This window comes from Hippopotamus amphibius, chromosome 9 (assembly GCF_030028045.1).
Source record: "Hippopotamus amphibius kiboko isolate mHipAmp2 chromosome 9, mHipAmp2.hap2, whole genome shotgun sequence".
In the NCBI taxonomy this organism is placed as follows: Eukaryota; Metazoa; Chordata; class Mammalia; order Artiodactyla; family Hippopotamidae; genus Hippopotamus; species Hippopotamus amphibius.
The window spans coordinates 92,341,700-92,359,906 of NC_080194.1; the positions used below are offsets into that span (position 1 = coordinate 92,341,700).

At 57.5% G+C, this 18,207-nt stretch overlaps 1 protein-coding gene across 3 annotated transcripts; it reads right to left on the reverse strand.

Annotated features, from left to right (window-relative positions):
* Window positions 1–16,719, reverse strand: SIDT2 (SID1 transmembrane family member 2). 3 transcript variants are annotated; one of them, XM_057750087.1, is made up of 26 exons: window positions 16,259–16,719; window positions 14,506–14,627; window positions 14,027–14,191; window positions 13,893–13,938; window positions 13,388–13,489; window positions 13,196–13,279; window positions 12,314–12,413; window positions 12,051–12,116; window positions 11,034–11,127; window positions 10,643–10,695; window positions 9,573–9,644; window positions 9,346–9,426; window positions 8,158–8,276; window positions 7,759–7,832; window positions 7,585–7,651; window positions 6,924–6,997; window positions 6,659–6,782; window positions 6,016–6,133; window positions 5,418–5,554; window positions 5,112–5,220; window positions 4,798–4,874; window positions 4,581–4,627; window positions 4,210–4,315; window positions 3,520–3,630; window positions 1,536–1,649; window positions 1–1,463 (listed from the first exon to the last, which is right to left on the reverse strand). In XM_057750087.1, the coding sequence occupies exons 1-26, from the start codon at window positions 16,439–16,441 to the stop codon at window positions 1,401–1,403; spliced, it is 2,508 nt and encodes an 835-aa protein (XP_057606070.1). In that variant the 5' UTR covers window positions 16,442–16,719; the 3' UTR covers window positions 1–1,400. The 3 variants fall into 3 exon arrangements, with proteins under 3 accessions (XP_057606070.1, XP_057606071.1, XP_057606072.1); XM_057750088.1 differs by lacking the exon at window positions 4,210–4,315; XM_057750089.1 differs by lacking the exon at window positions 14,506–14,627 and having other exon boundaries at window positions 16,259–16,389.
* Window positions 16,720–18,207: the final 1,488 nt, after the last annotated feature.

Here is an 18,207-nt window from a genome sequence, read left to right on the forward strand (position 1 = left end):
TGCATCTGGTTGTTTCTTTAATTGAATGCAGACTCATTCATAGAAAACAGAAATGCAACCATAGCATGGAAACAGACATTAAACAGAGCTCTGAAAAAATGTCCAGACCCTCCTCCTCTCTCTAGCCCAAGGGAGAGCTATAAAAACAAGTTGAGGAGAATAAAACACATTCCCATCCCCAAGGCAGAGGCCCAACCTGACCTCCCCTAACCTTGGCATCTGGAACAGACCAGGTAGGGCGAAGGGGATCCAAGGCTCAGAGCAGCCAGGGGAAGCAGAGCTGGGGCAACTCAGTGTAAACTCCAAGGCTTCACACGTGTGCATGTGTGTGACTGACACAGAACTTGGCTGAAGACTGGACGGAAACTCAGAAGCCAGCCCTGGGTCCTAGAGTGAGGCTGGACCAGGGACACAGAGGGTAATGGCGTGTCCCTTCCCTGAGCCCCTTTCTAAGATAGGCACTGGGGCTCCTGTGGCCGTGGAGGAGGTGGGCTGGGCTGGGCTCTTTGTATCTCCCCTCCTTCGCCTCTGGACATTCTTGGGCAGTGTCGATGGCACTGAAAGGCCCCCATCTGGGGCTTGGCAGGACTAAGGGCCTGGAAGGAAAAAGGGAGGAAAGGGGGGAGTTGCTTTTTCCCTCCAATCCTGGTGCCAACATCAGTCTGGGGGCTGATGGGATATGAAAGTGACCTCTGAATTCAGTCCTTCGATCAAAGACGGTCCTCACATGTGGGCTGACCCTCGTTGCTAAAGAGTCAGCCTTGAGCACAGGTTGGAGGGAGGAGGCAGCACTGCCTGGGACCCCTCGCAGGCCTTAGCACCAAAAGCCCAGCACCAGCTGGCCAGTCCCCCAAATCTGACAGCCCCATCCATCCTGGCTGACCCGAGTGGGCAGTGATGGCAGCCAGGTGCAGACCCAGAAGAAGTGGCGTGAACCCAATGCACGATAGAGAATCAGGCCCCAGACTAGGGCCCTGGAGTGGAAGCTCGGGGAAGAAGAAAGGGCTTCGGGTCCCAGGCCAGTGGGGAGGAGAAGGACGGGCAGAATGCAAGGCATGAGATGGGCAGGCAACACTTCCCTCCTTCCCCCTGCAGAATGACAAACGGAGAGCTGATGGACGGGGACCCGTGGAAGGCCCCAACACTGAGAAGAAAGCAGCAATTTGGCCAACATCCAGGGTTTCAGGGGAACAGGCCCCCTCCCTGGCAGAGGGCAGGAGCAAGGCTCAAGGCCACCCTGTGACTGTCCCGGGCCAAGCCTGGGCTGGACCTCGCTGTCCCACCACCATCCAGCACTGGGCAGCAGGGCTGGGCCTCACGCCCCTGGCACCACAGAGGCTCTGGGCAGTGAGGCAGAGGAGCTCAGGGCCCCATGAGAGAAGCAAGGGGCCTGGCTCCCGCTAGAAGACGTAGATCTTGTCCCGCTGCACAGTGTCCAGGTCATCGTCCAGTGTCAGCAACACCTGGGGGGCGGACACAGAGTCAAGTACCAGAGAGGAAGCTGCCTCCACCTCCTCTCCAGCCTCCCCACATACCAGGAACGACCCAAACATGGCGATGGAGGAGAGGAAGTGCCAGATGTCGTGGTCGTCAAAGAAGTCAAGGAGGATGCAGTCCCGGTTGTGCTCCCGCGACTCTGCAGGGGTTTTCTGGGGAGGAACAAGGAGAGCTGCCTGCTGACACCACGCCTGAGAGGCTGGGCCAGACCCGCTCCCATCCTCTCCAGGCACCGTCTGTTCCCAGCCCCAGCCCCAGGCTGGAGAGCATCCTCTTTTGGGCTCACCCCTTGCCCTTGTCTCCCACATCTAAGAATTGGCCTTTAGTTGCAAGTTTCTCCCTGAGAGTACTGGTCATGATTCCCTTGAAGGGCTAGAAGGTCACCAAAGCCTCCTAATTCCGTTCCCTGCCTGGCCTCTGCCCCCTGCTCCAACCAGCCCTGCAGGGCTCCTCCCAGCTCACTTTCTCTCCAAAGCACTATTGTCAGGTCACAGTAGCCCGAGGATGACAGTAGGCATGACCTGTGGGCCATGACCCAAGGCCCTCAAGGTCCTCCATGCTCTCCCCAACCTCTCTCCAGCAAACACGGGCTGGGCCTCACTCTGTGTCTGGGGGCTGTCTGTGCCACACGCTGAGGCCTCAGAGATGACCAAGAAACATCTGCCCTGGGACTTCCCTGGTGGCACAGTGGTTAAAAGTCTGCCTGCCAGTGCAGGGGACAGAGGTTCACTCCCTGGTCCAGGAAGATCCCACATACCACAGAGCAACTAAGCCCGTGCGCCACAACGACTGAGCCTGTGCTCTAGAGCCCGCGAGCCACAACTATCGAGCCCATGTGCGACAACTGCTGAAGCCTGTGCACCTAGAGCCTGTGCTCTACAACAAGAGAAACCACTGCAATGAGAAGCCTGTGCACCTCAACAAAGAGTAGCCCTCACTCACAGCAAGTAGAGAAAGCCCGCGCACAGCAACGAGGACCCAACACAACCAATAAATAAATAAATAAACAAATAAAAAAAAAAAGAGTCCACCTGTCAATGTAGGGGACACAGGTTCAATCCCTGGTCTGGGAAGATCCCACATGCGACGGAGCAACTAAGCCTGTGCACCACAACGACTGAAGCCTGTGTGCTCCAGGGCCCATGTGCCACAACTACTGAGCCCACATGCTGCAACTACTGAAGCCTGCACACCTACAGCCCCTGCTCCGCAGCAAGAGAAGCCACTGCAATGAGAAACCCATGCACCACAACAAAGAGTAGCCCCCACTCGCCACAACTACAGAAAGCCCGCGTGCAGCAACGAAGACCCAATACAGCCAAAAAAAAAGAAAAAGGAAAGAAAGAAAGATGTGCCCTGCCCTCAAGGAGCTGACGGTCTTCACTCAGCTCCCAAGCAAATGCAGTCCCTGACCCCAAAACTGCCTCTGCCTCCTCACTCAGGCCACAGCATCTCTGGGCCACAAGGTCCCTCCCCATCAGCCAGGGTCTTTAAAGGCCAGAAGCAAGGCCTGCCTCCTCTAAGAAGCTTTCCTGGACCTCCTAACTCAGAAGCCTTTCTGTCCTCTGCCCTCCCGAACATCCCCCCTGCCTGTCTTGCCTACACCCTTCATCTCATGTATCAATTTGTACAGAAAAGCCTGGAACTGACAGTCTCTCTCTCTGGAACTAGATTATAAGTGATTCAAAGGCAGGGACCCTGTCAGACTCAGTGCTGATCACAGCAGGTGCCCTATGAGGCAGAGGGAAGAGCCTAACATCTCTGGCTTCAAACCCCAGCTGTGCCACCACTGGTTGTGTGACCCTGGGCAGGCGGCTTGGTCTCTCTGAGCCTCAGTTGCCCCGTAAGTAAAATGGAGATACCTCCATGCTGGCATGGTCAGTGTTAGGCGGATTAAGTGCGAAAGCAGCTGTGAAAGAGCCCGAGTGATGCTCACAATTTGTGGAAAGAGACCTGGCTGACTGTGGGCCCACAATGAGCCTGGGGTGACGCCCCGCGCCTCTGGGCAGGAGGACTACTCACCTGCCAGGTGCTGAGTCCCTGGAAGAAGAAGAAGAGCGCGAAGCCCCAGACCACCGAGGTGCAGACGATACACAGCAGGGGGATGAGCTTGATCCTCTCCCCGCTCCGGAGCTGGGAAGATGGGGAAGAGCAACCTGAGGGCCCCGCCCCGCTCCCGGGCCTGCCCGTGGAGCCGCTTCCCAGGCTGGACCCATCCATCCCCCCAGAGCCACGCAGCTCAACCTGTCCCCACACGAGCAGCCTGGTGTCCTCACCCCTGAAGTCCACCCTGGCTGGGCCTCCGTGTGCCCAGAACCCCGTGCTGGCGGGGTGTGTGGCCGGGGGCTCCTCTCACGTTGGACAGCACGAGGGGCCCTTGGGGAGCACCTGGCCCTCGGGGGCCCAAGCCCACCACAGTCTCAGCGGGCCCCACCTCCTCAAGCCCTTCTGCATGGAATGGGGCTCTTGCCAACTGTGGTGCTACCAGTTTCATGGGCCATACTTAGAATAGAGAAGGGGCTCAGGATATAGCTGGCTCCTGGGGAATAAGTTCAAGAGACTAGCCTCTCCCCTCCTCAAAACTCAGTGGCATGGAGAGATGGACAGAAAAAGTCTCACTCCCTCTTGGTGCTACCCCAGGCAGGCTGTGCCCATCTCCCTCCCCCCGAAAGCAGAGCCGCTGGCCGAGGAGGCTCCGCCAGCCCTGCTCACCTTCATAATAATGTAGAAGGCAAAGTAAAGAAGCAGGTTGCAGATGCCAATGGCCAACAAGTAGGAGGCAAAATCATTGGGACGCATGATGAGCCCATAGGCAGCCCTGGCAGGAGGGAGGAAGAGCCAGTGAAGCAGGGAAGAGGCGAGAGTGAGGAAGGGGCTCTCCCTCCCCCCACCCCACATTTTATGAGGGTGTGAGCCTGGGTTCAGAGGCCCACAGAAGATTGTAGAACTCCAGGGGCCAACACCTCTCTCTTCGGCCCCCCTTTCTCATGCCCAAATTTGTCCGTGGCCCCCAGGGAAGCCCGTGGCTGGCCAAGCCCCCGCTGCCCACCCAGCTTGGCTACACAGACAACGGCCAGACTCACAGCGACCAGTTGATAATGTTGCCCATGACCAGCAGCACCATGCGGTCCTGGAGGGAAGCAGAGACACGGGAACTGAGAGACAGGCAGAGAAGCGGAGGGAGGCCCACGTTAGCAGGTCCCTACCCCGCCCCTGGGCTCTCCGCTACGCGCCGCCCCCCACCGGAGAGAAGAGGAAGAGTGTAGATAGAAGGGGGGGGCCGGGGAGCTGGGCAGGTACCACATAGAGGGGTCCGCTGCACTGCCGGATGCAGTCCGTGTAGAGCACGTGGAGAATGCGACGGCAGATCCCGGAGTCTGCAAGAAAGGAAGGTGCTGAAAGGCGCAAGGCACCCTTCTGTCCCAGTCCGTGGTCTGCGCCAGCTGAGAGGATCCAGGGCCTCTGGGGGGCACTGCTATGCTAAGGCCTCATCAAATTCCCTACCCAGGGATCGATTCCTCCAGGGCCCCCGTGAGAAGGCAGACCCCAAAAGCCTCCTGTGAGACCAGGTCCCCGAGGCCACCAACCCCAGCAGGCCCCAGCGGAGCCCTCACCCAGTTTCCAGCGGCCCATGTAGTAGAGCTGTGTGCTGAGCAGCAGGGTGGCGATGATGTGAATGACCGAGAAGACGATCCAGAACGCTGTGTTCCCTTTGCCGAAGACCTGTCGGGGCCACCGAGGGCCGGGGTGAGGAGGCGCGGAGGAAAGCCCCTCCTCCTTCCGCCAGGGCAGCCAGGGAGGTGCAGCCAGGCTGGGAGGGCACCTCAGGGAAGGCGCAGGGATCTCTCCTGCAGGGCTGGACGGGTGTGCGCACACAGTGCACCTTCCCTACGGGTGAGCAGAGCGGGCGGGGGCCTCACCACGCCCAGCACGGAGAAGAAGATGACGATGGCCAAGCAGGCGTAGGCGCTGTAGGCACTGGCGTTGATGTCTGGGTGCCGCTTCTGGTAGAGCTTCAGCATGCAGAGTCCCGCGATCATGTACATGAAAGACGTGTCTAGGTGCAGGGACATGGACGTGAGCTATGCAAACATCTGCCAAGCCTCGGCAGGGAACCCCAGCCCCCACACCTTGTCACGGCCACAGAGCAAGCTGGTGGCCAGCTGGCACTTGAACTCCAGCTCCTTAACTGTCCCTGCCACTCCACACCATCGTCTGACTTCCTCTGACAAGGACAACTTAGTCCGAGCATTCTGAGATCAGGGACCGTATCGTAATTATCTTTTTCTCTGTGCTCGCACATGCCTTTCCACAGGAGAGGCTTGACAGATGCATGAAAGAGCATCCAGATGCCTATTTTCTACCAGCTAGGATGTGTGTTCACACCAGTCCTCCAGCCCTGGGGTCTCCCACACGGCTGTGTCTTGGGGACCCCAATCCCTGCAGGTGAATGCAGATGGAGGACTCAGGCAGGTCCCTGTTCTAGGTTCAGCCAGAGAAGAGGGAGGTCCTGCTCACCAAACTGGAAATTGGTATAGTTGGGGCAGACATGATAGCAGGCGCTAAGGAGCCCCTCCATCATCAGGGCTGTGCCCATGGCGTAGAAAAGGCCAAAGTGTTTGGGGATCCCACATTCCTGTTGGGGAGAGAGACGGGGAGGGAGAGGTGAGGTGAGGTGGGAAGGGAAGAAGGAAGGGGCCCTAAAGAGGGAGATCATGAGAGAGGAGTGGATTGGGGGGTTGAGGGGGTATTTAGGAAGGGCTGGGCAGGGCAGGGCTGGGTAAGGCTGGTCTGGGCAGGGCTGGGGGAGCAAAGCTGGGCTGGGCAGAGCAGGGCTGGGCAGGGCTGGGCAGAGCAAGGCTAGGCTGGGTAGAGCAGGGCTGGGCAGGGCAGGGCTGGGCTAGGCAGGGCTGGGCAGGGCAGGGCTGGGCGGAGCAGGGCAGAGCTGGGCAAGGTTGGTCTGGACAGGGCTGGGCAGAGCAAGGCTAGGCTGGGTAGAGCAGGGCTGGGCAGGGCAGGGCTGGGCAAGGCTGGTCTGGGTAGGGCTGGGCTGGGCTGGGCAGAGCAGGGCTGGGCTGAGTGGAACAGAGCCGGGCAGGAGGGAACTGGCAGGACTGGGCAGGACAGGGCTGCGCAGGAGGGGCGGGCGGGCGCGCCTCACCAGGGCGTGGAGGTCGTTGCGCAGCAGGGCGCGGTTGTGGTTGATCTCCCGCTGCAGGATGATGAGCAGGAAGAGCAGCCCCAGCAGGATGTACCCCAGGTTGCTGAGGATGTTGTTGAAGGCGCTGGAAGGGGCGACACAGGGCGCGTTGCCTCGGCCTCGGGCCCCGGCCACTTCCCCACCCGAGGCGGGCGTGCGCAGAGCCGCTGCCCCTGCCCTGGTTCACCGTGTGACGGGTAAGGGGGCCCCCCAAGTGGATCCCCACCTGAGGTTGCCCAGAGGGTGGGCGCAAAGGAAGTTGTAGTAGCAGATGTCCTGGTTCCCTGTGACATTCACCACCTGCAGCGGGAGCGGGAGCAGGGAGGGGGGCGGCTAAAGCGCCTGACTGAGTCCACAGCCCGCGCCACCTCCAGTCCCGTTCTGCAACAGACGGGGGGCGCCACCACAGCTGGCACGTGTGCGCATGTGACACCCGCAGGCCCCATTTCTGGCAAAGTCACTGCCCCCCTCGCTAGGTGTGGCTGAAAACCCTCACGGTCACGAGGCATGACCATGACTGAGGTTCTTGCCCACAGTACGGAGAAGAGGGAAGGGAAACCAAGACCTAAAAAGTCCCAGCACTTTCATTTCATAAATCCCCACGACCCCTGGTGGGGGGCGGGGGCGGGCGGTGCCCTCATTGCTAGCAGGCCGTGCCCATTTTGCAGGTGAACCAACTGAGGCTCAGGGAGGTTGAGTGACGTGCTCAAGGCCACCCAGCTGGTAAGGCAGAGTTGGGATTGGAACCCAGGGCCCGTGACCTAGGACCTGTGCTCACTCCAGAGCCGCAGGCCGGGAGGCTCTGCACTGGGGCCACGTCCCAGCCTGGGACAGCTCCTCCGGGGCACTCAGCACGGGCCCTGGGGAGCCGGCCCCTGCCCGCTCACCGTCTGGTAGGTGATCACCAGCTGCACCACAGGAAGTGCATAGAAGACGGCAATGGTGGCGATGTTCCTGAGGAGTGGGAGGGTGGCGGTGAGGCGCCAGCACCGAGGAAGAACCCAAGAACCCACCACCCGGTCCTGCCAAGGACAGGAAGGCCGCCTGCTCCGCCCACTCACCAGAAGTAGATCTGGTACTTTTTCCGCAGGATGCGTTTGTCCTTGCGCGCCAGGTCGGCCACATAGAGGTATTGCTGGGGAGAAGCTGGGGTGAGCCCCTTCCCCCCCGCCCCGGAGAGGCCCCTGTCGCCCAGCTTAGATGAAGACAAGGGGGGCCTCCCCCCCACAGGCCGGGATTCTGGCGGGCAGGGTTCTGGGCGGTCCGGAGGGCTGGGAACCAAGTCAGTTTCCCTCGGAACCTATGCCGCCCCGGCGAAGCTCCTTCCCTGGGCTTTGCTTCCCTACCGTGTTACCGGGCCAGCGTGGGGCGGGGAAGGTGGGGGCGGCATCTGCTGGGCCTGAGCACAGACGCTCCCCTCCTTGGGAACCCGTGACCAGGGCCAGCTACGTGGGTCACACCTTGGTGCGAATGACGTTCTTGTCGGAATCGATGTCGGCCAACGTGTCGTAGTCGTCCTCCTCCACGGAGCTCATGGAGTCCAGCCGTGGCCGAGTACCCACGGGGTCAAGGGAACGGTCTGGGGCAGACAGAGGGGAAGGGCAACCTAGTGGGTGCAGGACTCAAGGTCTGTCCCCACCCACCTGGGGCGATTGTCACAATTACTAGGCGGTGGGAAGAGGCAAATTCTGGGCTCAGAGCAGGGATGGAGGTGGGCTCAGGCCTGGGGAGGAGGTATCAGGTGCTCCTAAGTCCTTGCTGGGAACAAGGGTGGGCTCTGCGAAGAGGCCACCAAACAGGGAAGGCTCCGGCCCCGCCCCCTCACGGAGCTAGGGCTTCCAGGCCAGGACCCTGAGCGGACCCCAGGCCCCAGACATAAGCAGCAAGACTGAATTCGGCAGAAGTCACGCTGATTAGAAGATGCCCAGCTGTGTGGGTTCTGAGACGACACTGCCTTGGCCCCCGCTGGGTAAACACCCAGTCGGCCCTGGGGTGCAGGCAAGGGTGAGAGGCTGCTTCTAGAAACAGCACCTAATCCTGTAACCTGTTCTCTTCCATGCCTTCAGAAGCTTCCTCCTATAACCTTGCTGACCAAAGCCCCCAGAGGCCAGGACATGACACCACTGCCCACGAGCCCCAGTAGGCCAGAAAGTGAGGTGCTGGGAAACACAACAGCCAACTAGAACATCTGGCCTGGGGGTAGCTGGGGTGCCAGCTTGCCAGCATCAGGGGCCAGAGCCTGCCTATCTCAAAAGACACACGAGCTAGCAATTATTGGCATTAGATGGGGAAGCCATGCACAAAGCATCTTTCTGGTCCTAGAGCCTGCTGGCTCCAGTCAGCCGCCCTGGCAGGAGCTGATTGGCAGACAGCGCCCGCCCTCCCCACATCTACCCATGGCAATGCACAGCTGCCGCATCTGGCCAAAGGGGAGGCGCCGCTTGAACTGGTCGTGCCCTTCAAAGGAAAGGGAAAGTTACCGGGGAAGTGGGGCCAGGGAGGAAGGGACGAGGGAGGAGAGGGGTGGGGAGATAGCAAGCCCTTCCCTGGTTCTAGCGTCTGGCAGAAGAGGCGACCGCCCACCATCACAGTCTATGTAGCCAGCACCAACCCTGCACCGCACAGCTCTGCCCCGCCGGGCTGCTCACCCTGGTAATTGTAGGAGAGGTCCCCGGGGCCCACGCTGTCAACCAGACCGTCCGTAGATCCAGTGGAGCCGGAACCATTCTCTGCAGGGGATGGTAAGTGGTAAGGCAGGCAGAAAAGACCTCAGGGCGGGGACTCTGGACCCGTCCCCAGATGCCGCTGAGGAGGCCACCCTGGAGGTGGTGACCCAGTCGAATGCGTGAGCATGAGTTCGGGTACTGACACATACCGAAGGAGCCATAGTTGTAGCCCTCGTACGGGGAGCTGCCCGGGAAGGAATCGGCCAGGACCCGAGGGTGACCTGCAACGAGAAGTCAGGGACCCCTTACGATCACTTCCTCCTCTGTAGGGTGCTCTCGGGCTAAAATGAGAATAATGTACTAGGAAATCTCTGTACATGTTATAATGGTTTAGTATTTGGTATATTGATTAATATTCAAAGCTCTTTGTTACCATGAAAAACTAAATATCATAGAGTATATTGTGGTTATTAAGGTATGTAGGTAATACACGTTAAAGGTTTTTCAACAGAAATGTTAAAACAAATTTGCAATGCTTAATTATTCTGTTTTTAAAAATTCAATCAACTACAATGTATGAACCGAAAAAGAAAAAAAAAAGTCAGGGACCCCTTAGCCTCAGAAGCAGAGAGAGGCTGAAAGCCAGGGAGAAGAGGGAAGGAAGAACCCAGAGAAGAGAGACACAGAGGAGCCATGGCAGCGGCAAAGAATAAGTACCTACTCCAGCAAACACCTATCCCACCACCACCACCTGCCCCAGTGGAAACACTTGCCCCTCTGTCCCCCCTAGAGAGACAGCAGAGTCAAAGTTTGTCTGGCACAAGGACAGACCAGCATCAGCCGGCCCAGGTCCCACCCAGACACCCCTCTACTTCCCCTCCCTCCCCACTCTGGACTCCAGCTCCTCTGCCCACAGCGCCTGGAGCTTACCAAGGAGAGAAGCTGAGAGAGAAGGTCCCAAGCAGGAGGCAGGATAGAGAGAGAGGGATAGAAGAAAGGGAAAGAGAACGAAAGGTTAATAATCCCAGAGACGGTGAGCTGCATTGTCTGGAGCGGCAGACAGTGTGCCTAGACCCAGACACGGAATGAATCAAGTGACAGCCTTTGAGACGGGCACACGGCCCCAGCTCCATTTCCATCTGCAATGTCACTCCCAATCTGAGCATCCAGAAGCCCCCAGGGGGCCCCTCCTGCTCCAGCCCCCGAGGGAACTATCCACCACCGTCCCCTCCAAACCACAAAGCAAACAGCCCTCCCCACCCCGACCCTCTAGAGGTACCGCTTTCTGGGCAGGCTCGGTCCATGGCCACCAGAAGGCTCTTCTTTCTCTGCCTGCAAGGACAGAATCCAGAGGCAAACCAGAAGGGCGGGAGGAAGATCCCTCCTGTGCTGGGCTGGCCTGCCTTCCACCCTCTCCACCCCATAACCCTGTCTTCCACCCTCGATCCCAGGAGTCCTCCCAGGCTGGGAAGCAATGTGGGATCTCCCTGCTTGGGAAGCAGGTTGAGGGGAGGGGTTGGCTTCCGGAGGAGAGGCTCACATGGGCCTGCCTTCCTGTGCCTCGTGGATGGAGATCATTGAAGGCCGCTCAGATCCTGCCAGGCCATTTCTCCCACATCCCCTGCCCAACCCGCCCCACAGCAGGGGAGGGCCCAGCAGCTCTACTTTACCTCCAGTTCTCCCAACAGGCCAGGAGCACGGTAAGCAGGTAGAAGGAGAGAAATATGCCCAGGCAAAAGAGCATACCGCCAACATAGGCCTCGGCTGTGGGGAGGGAAGTGGGAAGGAAAACACAACACTTTCCAAGCCTGCCCGTCACAGTGCACAGGGCCCAGCCTCATCTCTCTCCACGTCTCCCCGCAGACGGGATGACCCAGCCAGTGCCAACAACATGCCAGACTCGACATGATTCCTTGTCTCTGCTCGTGCAGCTGCCTCTGCTAGAACTTTCTCCTCTACTTCTTTCTCCAAGACTCCATCTTGACTTAACCTTCAAAACACAGCTGAGGAGCTGTGTCCTCTAGGAGGCCTTCTCTGCCCTGACCTCCCACAGTGACTGTCCTGGGCTCCTCACAGCCCTCAGTACCTTGCATAGCAACGGTATCTACACAGGGGCACCCTAAGGACCACAGCTGGGGCACGGCACTGGGCACACAGAAGGTGCTCGAAACAAGCGTGCTGAATAAGGAATCCATGTAAGAGAGGCAGCCTCTTTCCCCTCCCATCACAATCCTTTATTTTTACCTTATACATTCCAGTTTACAAAGGGCTCTATTCAATCACTCAGTAAATATTTATTGAGCATGACTGGAACTTTCCCACGAGTTTTGTGCTAAACCGACTTAGTGAGACTAACAGAGATGAACAGATTCTAGTACACCTGTTACAGAGATGGGGAAACTGAGGCTCAGTGAGCTTACACTGCCCATAAGTGGCAGAGGCAGATCTAGAACTCAGTCCTTCCATCTTTACTCATGGATGCTCTGAACGGCATTGTGCTGGGACTCACCTCCCCACACCTCACCCCTGCCTCCCATCAGGAAGCCTGCCAAGAACACTCCTCCTTCCTACCCTGTCAGCCTGCTCCAGTAAGTCCTCCTCACCCTTCCCATTTAGAGAACACTCCCTACCAGGCCTTAAAGAAGAGCCAGCGGCCAGGTCATCCCCACTCAGTCGCCCACACTCACATGTGACTGCTCGCGAGACCAGCACTGACAGGGTTTTCTGGCGGTGCCCTTGGTCAACCGGTTCATCTGGAAGTGAAATGGCAAATGGCAAACAACGGCCTGCCTGGAGCTTGGCCAGAGTTGGTGGGACCAGGCTTCGGAGAGTCCGGGGCCAGAAACCCACATTCCATCAGATCCACCAAACAGCCACGCAGGGTCTTTTCCCTTCCAGGAAGTGCGCAAGCCCTCCCCAACCCTGGCCAGGCCCAGGGCACAAAACGCACCTTCTGTAAAGGGATAGAAAGGCAGGGAGCCCCCACAGGCCTGGTCTTCAGTTTTCACCACCACCACCACGTAGAAGCTGTTGCTGGGGAAGTCCTTGCGCTGCAGGATGAGGACGGTGACGATGGCGAAAGTGGGGATGAGGATGAGGACAGTGATGACGATGATGCCTGCCCTCGTCACACCATCATCACCACCTGTCAGCACCGTCACCGTCCTTTTCTGAATACCTGCTTCAGGCCAGACACTACGCTAAACTCTTTGCATATATATTATTTTACTTAATCCTCACAAAGATCCTTAAGAGTAAGTACTATCATTATCCCCGTTGGACCTTAGCTTAGAGTCTCACTGCCAGTAAGTGGTGGAGCCAGGATCATCTGACTCCAGAGCCCACACTCTGCACCTGCACTACTGCCAGGTGAGTAAAGGAGGGTATGCCCCATCATCACGGAACCCATGGGTACCCAATTACAGTGTGGGCCTCAGTCAGGAGAAAAAGTGGAGGGGCCGTGGTGCCTCCGTGAGCTGCATGACTAGATGTCGTGAGGTGAGCACATGCCTCCCCGTCCCTGCCCCCAGCACAGGTTTTAGCCTTTGCCAAGGGCAGTCCTCATCACCAGCCAGGGCCCTTTCCTCTCTCAGCTGTGCTGAATGAAGCAGACATGACAGCCATCAGGGGTACTCGGCTTTATCCTGTCTCCAAAGGCAATTGGGATTGTGATTCAATGCTTGCATATATCACGGGACCCAAAGCCTCAGGGAGTGGCCGGCCAAGACTCAGTCCTATGGGTAGGGTGGGAATGGGGCAGGGGAAAAGGAGTAAGGGTTAGGAAAGCTAATCACCTGGCCACATCCCCCACAGGACCACATGCATGTCCTACCTGCACGGTGATGGCTGCCTTCTTGGTCATAGTCTGGTACATGCCGATGAAGGCTACGTTGTTGTCTAGGTCATAGACAGGGCACTACAGAGGGGGGAGGGGAGAGACAGATGGGCAGGGTCCTGGGCCCTGTCCCCTCTCTTTGGCAGCCCTGCTATCCACTGGTGGAGAATAAAAGGCCAGGTTACTTACCAGGATATCCTGGATGGAGATGACTGAGCAGGGGAAGGCCTTGTTGGAGGTCACCTTGACAATGACTGAGTCCACTCCTTCCGGGAACTCATACTTGAAGTACTGAGGGCAGGGAGAGTCCCATCCTATGAGGATGCTCTCTTTGCCCCTCTAGAAGGGAAGAGTGTGAGTCCTCCCAGGGATGGGCAGTGGAGGTTCTCTGGGGAGAAAGGCCTTGCCCACACGCAGCCCCATTTCCCATACACATCACTCCCCTCCATCTCAGCTGGACACTCAGCACAGTGCCCAAGCGGCAAGTAGGAAAGATGGCAGCCAGACCGGTCTCTGCACTTCCCATGCTGTGTCTCTCCCACCACCTTAAGGCCAGAGCTCCTGTTTCTAGAGAGCCCTCCATGGAAAGTACAACCAACCTGAAACTCCTGGCAAAGACTGATGGCCACTCCCACCCCCAAGTTCAAGCTTCCCCATTTCTCCTCTGGAGGGGGAGCCGACAGGGAGGTCTTACCTGGGGCTGTGCTGCTGTGGTATTGAAGCTGAACTGCTCTCCGGTCCTGTGGGGCAGAGAAGAGCCCCCCACCATCACTCCCAGAGCTTGGGAAGGAGGCCAGTCCCGTGGCCCCCTGGCTCTTCCCCGCAGACCTGAGCACAAAGTCGTCCATTCGGCTGACGCGGAGCTGGTACGTGGTGTTGACTGGTGACAGGGTGGACACATCCACGTAGAAGAACTGGACCTCAGACTCATTCTTGGTGGGGGGCTGACACAGGGTTCGCTCCACCTTTTGGTAGAGGTACTTGCGCTGAAACCTACGACCCAAGGCAGAGTCAGGACATGACCGCACTCCCACAGCTGCCAGCATGCCACTCACTCCAGGGGAGCAGGGTCCCAATTCCTCCAATCTAGTCTCACCACCTCCCGACCCCACCCCCACTAGGCTGACAAGTTCCAGGTCCGCTGGCTGGGCTCTCCTACTGTTGACCAGCCTCCCGGCACAGGGAATGGGGAGAAGAAGCAGAGGGACACCCGGGTGGTCTGGGGCCCTGGGCAAGGGCCTGGGTGAGGCTCAGGGCAAGGCCTGGCCGGGGCCTACCCCCCTCCCTGGTCCCCGGCTCCTACTCACATCCCTCGCAGGATGAGAGGCACCTGGAAGGACACCACCGCCTCCTTCTGGCGGACCACAAACAGCAAAGGGGCCCCCTTCTGCTTGTTCAGGACGTTCACGGACACTCTCACACCCTCTGTCTGCAGGATGACACGGAAACGTCCCTCAGTCAAGCCAGTTGTGACTGTAATTCTGCCACGGGAACACAAGGCTCCAGAGATGGTGGGCTCTGCCCTCCCTCAAGCAGACTGCTTGGTGCCTTCCCCATCTGGGTTGGGCTGGGGAGCTACCTATGCCCCTTCTTCTGCCAGAGCAGCCCCCAGTCTCCAGGAGGGACTTAGAGGAGAGGATGGGAAACACAATGGAGACCACAGGTGTCCCCAGGACACCCCACCCCCATCGCTATAAAAGTTCATGGGATGCACATGCCTGCACACAATTGCACCTACACACACGTGCATGTATGCACACATGCACACACAGGGACACAGGAGAGCAAGAAGTGCTCCCCAACCTTCTTTCTGAGCCAGGAAGTTCCTATTCAACAACTCATCTGGCAGCCAGAGGCCACAGGGAGGTGGAGAAACAGAGGTGGTTGAAAGCCAGGAAGGCCAAGTTCTATCCTAAGCTCTGACCAAGGGATAGGGAGTCACCTCATATCTCTGAGCTTTAACATTCCCTGCTATAAAATGGAGACACTCCCACCCTTGGCTCTATGGAGGAAAGTATATAGGACAATCGGAGCTTAAAGAAAAAAAATAAAATTTAAACAGATCCTGGGAGTACTTGTTATTGTGCTGCTGAAACCCAAAGCCTAGGGCAGCATCTCCCAGAGGGTTAGAGGCCACAGCACAGGGTAACCCCGCATATGGGGGCAAAAAGAGAAAGGATTCTAAGTTGAATGAAATCAGACTTCAGAGAACCAGACACTGAAGGCACACCCTGGCCTGCCATCAAAACCCAATCCCTCTCCATTCTGAGAAAAAACAAAATAAAACATCAGATTCCCATTCTGAACTCTACTAATTCTTAGTAAATGCAGTCCTGGTGAGAGCTGAGCAGGAGACCATAGCCAGGCTACAAGGGTTCTCCAAATCTCAGCCCTGCCTGGGGTCTACACTTCCCAGACCTAGCTGTGCCCATGTTCAACTTACAGCTGGGGAAGAAATGAAAGAGAAATCAAATCAGGTTCAGGAAGCTTCTCCGCGCTCTAGGCAAACTCCCTCTCCCCTCCTACCCAACCTGGGGTTGGCTGTATCTCCATCTTCAACTTACAAGGCCAGCCGGCCTTTCAAGGGAAGGAAGAGGGCTGGGAAGGTCCCAGCAGTTACAGCAGCCTGGGGAGTCCTGCATTCGTTTCCCTGGGGCGTCTCAGCTATAACTCCCCTGGGCAGAGCCTTTCAGTTTGGGCCTGTCGCATCCACCTGGGGTTTTCTGGGCCAAGCCCAGCAGCAAGCCTGCTTCCTTGCTCCCAGACCCCACAGCACTGTCAGACTCTGGATGCTGGGTAGGGAGCAGGCCAGTCCTGCTCAGACTACAGCTGGTAGAAAGAAAGGGATCAAAGAGAAGACGGGAAAGAGGCAACTTCAGAAACTGTCTAGTGGTCGCTTCAGAACAGATATCCCTAGCAAAGGAAGAAGGGCTGGCAAGAGGGTCCAGTGTGGCTCTGGGAGACCCAGTGGGGCGGCTGTTCTTGGGCACTGACAGAATCGCCTAGCCCTGGTCTGCTCACCCACTCACCACCAGCCCCGAGCACAGCCCCTTCCCTCACCCGGTTGCGGGTCACAGTGTGGTTGAAGGTGTAGATGTTGACCAGCTCGCTGTTGACCTCATCCACGTAGGTGCGCTCAAACTCGGCGTCTTTCTGCGAGACGTTCTTAGGCCCCAGAACCCCCAGATGGCTCTCGACCGCGGCCACCAAGAGTACCAAGAAGGGCAAGCCCGGAACGAACATGGCCCCGGCAGGGCGGCAGTGGCGGCAGCGGCGGCGACAAGCGACAGGACACCTCCAGGGCGGGTTGCGGCTCTGGTCGCAGCTTCCAGCATCTCACCAGGACCAGAACTTTAACCCTGGCCTGAGATTAGGGGACGTGCCCTCCCTGGAGCCGCAGACGCGCTCTCAGGAGCCAGGGCGGGGATGGGGCGGCTGGGAGGGGAGGGGTCGGGGTACGGGCCCCAGGAAGGCGCCCCAGCTCGCGAGGGGCCGAGCACGGCCGGGAGACCCGGCGGGTGCGCGCCAGGGCCGCGACAGCCCGGAGGCGGCTGGTTGCCGGGAGTCCGGAGACGCCGGGAAAGGGGAACGAGGGAGGAAGGGAGGGGAAGGCGGCAGCGGGGCCGGCCGCGATGGGAGGAGAGTCTGAGGGTGAGGGCGTGATAGGTGGTAGCCGCCCGACGCCGCGCGGCGCGGCGGGTTTTGGGGGCGCCGGCCCTTTAAGGGCGGGCGGACGCGGCAGCTCGGGCGCTCGGAACTCCGGGCAGTGAGCGACGCTGCGGGGCGGTAAACAGCAGGGCTGCCGGCCCGCCAGCTGACGTCAGGGGAAACTGACACAGATTTAAAGGGCCAGGCCTCGGATTGGGCCTTAAAGGGGCCGCCTCTTTCCAGCTGGAGGCCTTTCCTGTTACCGCCTCCTCTTACATGAACCTGCCCACCTCTGGAAGCTCACTTGGACTATGTGGATGTTTCCGTGAAGAAGCTCCAAGTGTTGGGTTCTCGTTGGCAAATTCTCTTTTTCAGACGTCAGGATCACCCTCACCCCCACCCCCACTGCCTTTACCACTAATGTCCTCCACACCTGCATCGTTTTTTCCTCCCGGTTATCTTAAGAAAAGAAAAATTTCTAAGAACTACGGAAATGGCCGCAAAGAGAAGCCGAGACAGACATGCCCGAGGAACCCCTGTGCACTCTCACCTCCCGCTCACAGTGGCCACACAGCTTCAAGGATGCCTTCAAGCTTACAGGGATGTTTCTCTTCTTCTCTGCTGAGGCAGCTCATTGAAAGATAGTGACTTTCAGTGTAAATTGGTGGAAACTTTTCTACAAAATATTTTGGCACCGTGTTAAGCTCCTCAAGGAGCTTAAAGAGCTTTACACTCTTTGACCCAGTAATTCCACTTCTGGGACACGATCGCTGTGATACTTACAAAGCATAAAGGAGTGGTTAAATCTACTATTATCATGAAGCCATTGAAAATGATGCTTAAGACTTTAAGGGACATGCAAGGGGAGAATTCAGGGTATGACACTATATAAACAGTATGTTTTCCAGATACATAGAGAGGCATAGAAAAACGTTGAAAAATGCACAGAATTTGGCAATGATTATGTTTGAATTACAGGTGGCTTTTTAAATTACCGGTATCATATCATTTTCCTCTAATTCCAAAAATATAGTAGACAAATACCAAAAAGAAAGAGAAAAAAGAGAATAAAGAGAAAATCACTGTATAGATGGTTTTAAAGTTTCTTTAATATCTTTTAAAAATTTATAAATTTTCTATAATGTACATGAATTCTAAGAATATATCTAAGACAAATTAGAATGTTAAAAGGGAAAGAAAGCCCACCTCTGAAGTTGTCAGACACCTGATAAAGCCACCTAGTCCACTGGCTTGTCAGGATTCTCTTGCTTGCAAGATCCTAGCAGCCTCAGTCCTTGCCCCTGCCTTACTACCTGGGCATTGTTCCAGTGAGAGCCATTTTAGCTTATGACCTGTTATAA

What these genes read in the sequence shown, in the direction of transcription:
- SIDT2 (XM_057750087.1), bottom strand. Translation starts at nt 16,441, where the DNA reads ATGTTCGTTCCGGGCTTGCCCTTCTTGGTACTCTTGGTGGCCGCGGTC. An exon ending in TTTCTATCCCTTTACAGAAG is followed by an intron (nt 12,117 to 12,313) that starts GTGCGTTTTGTG and finishes TTTCACTTCCAG; the next exon opens with ATGAACCGGTTGACCAAGGG. An exon ending in AGGGACTCAGCACCTGGCAG is followed by an intron (nt 1,650 to 3,519) that starts GTGAGTAGTCCT and finishes GTTCCTCCCCAG; the next exon opens with AAAACCCCTGCAGAGTCGCG.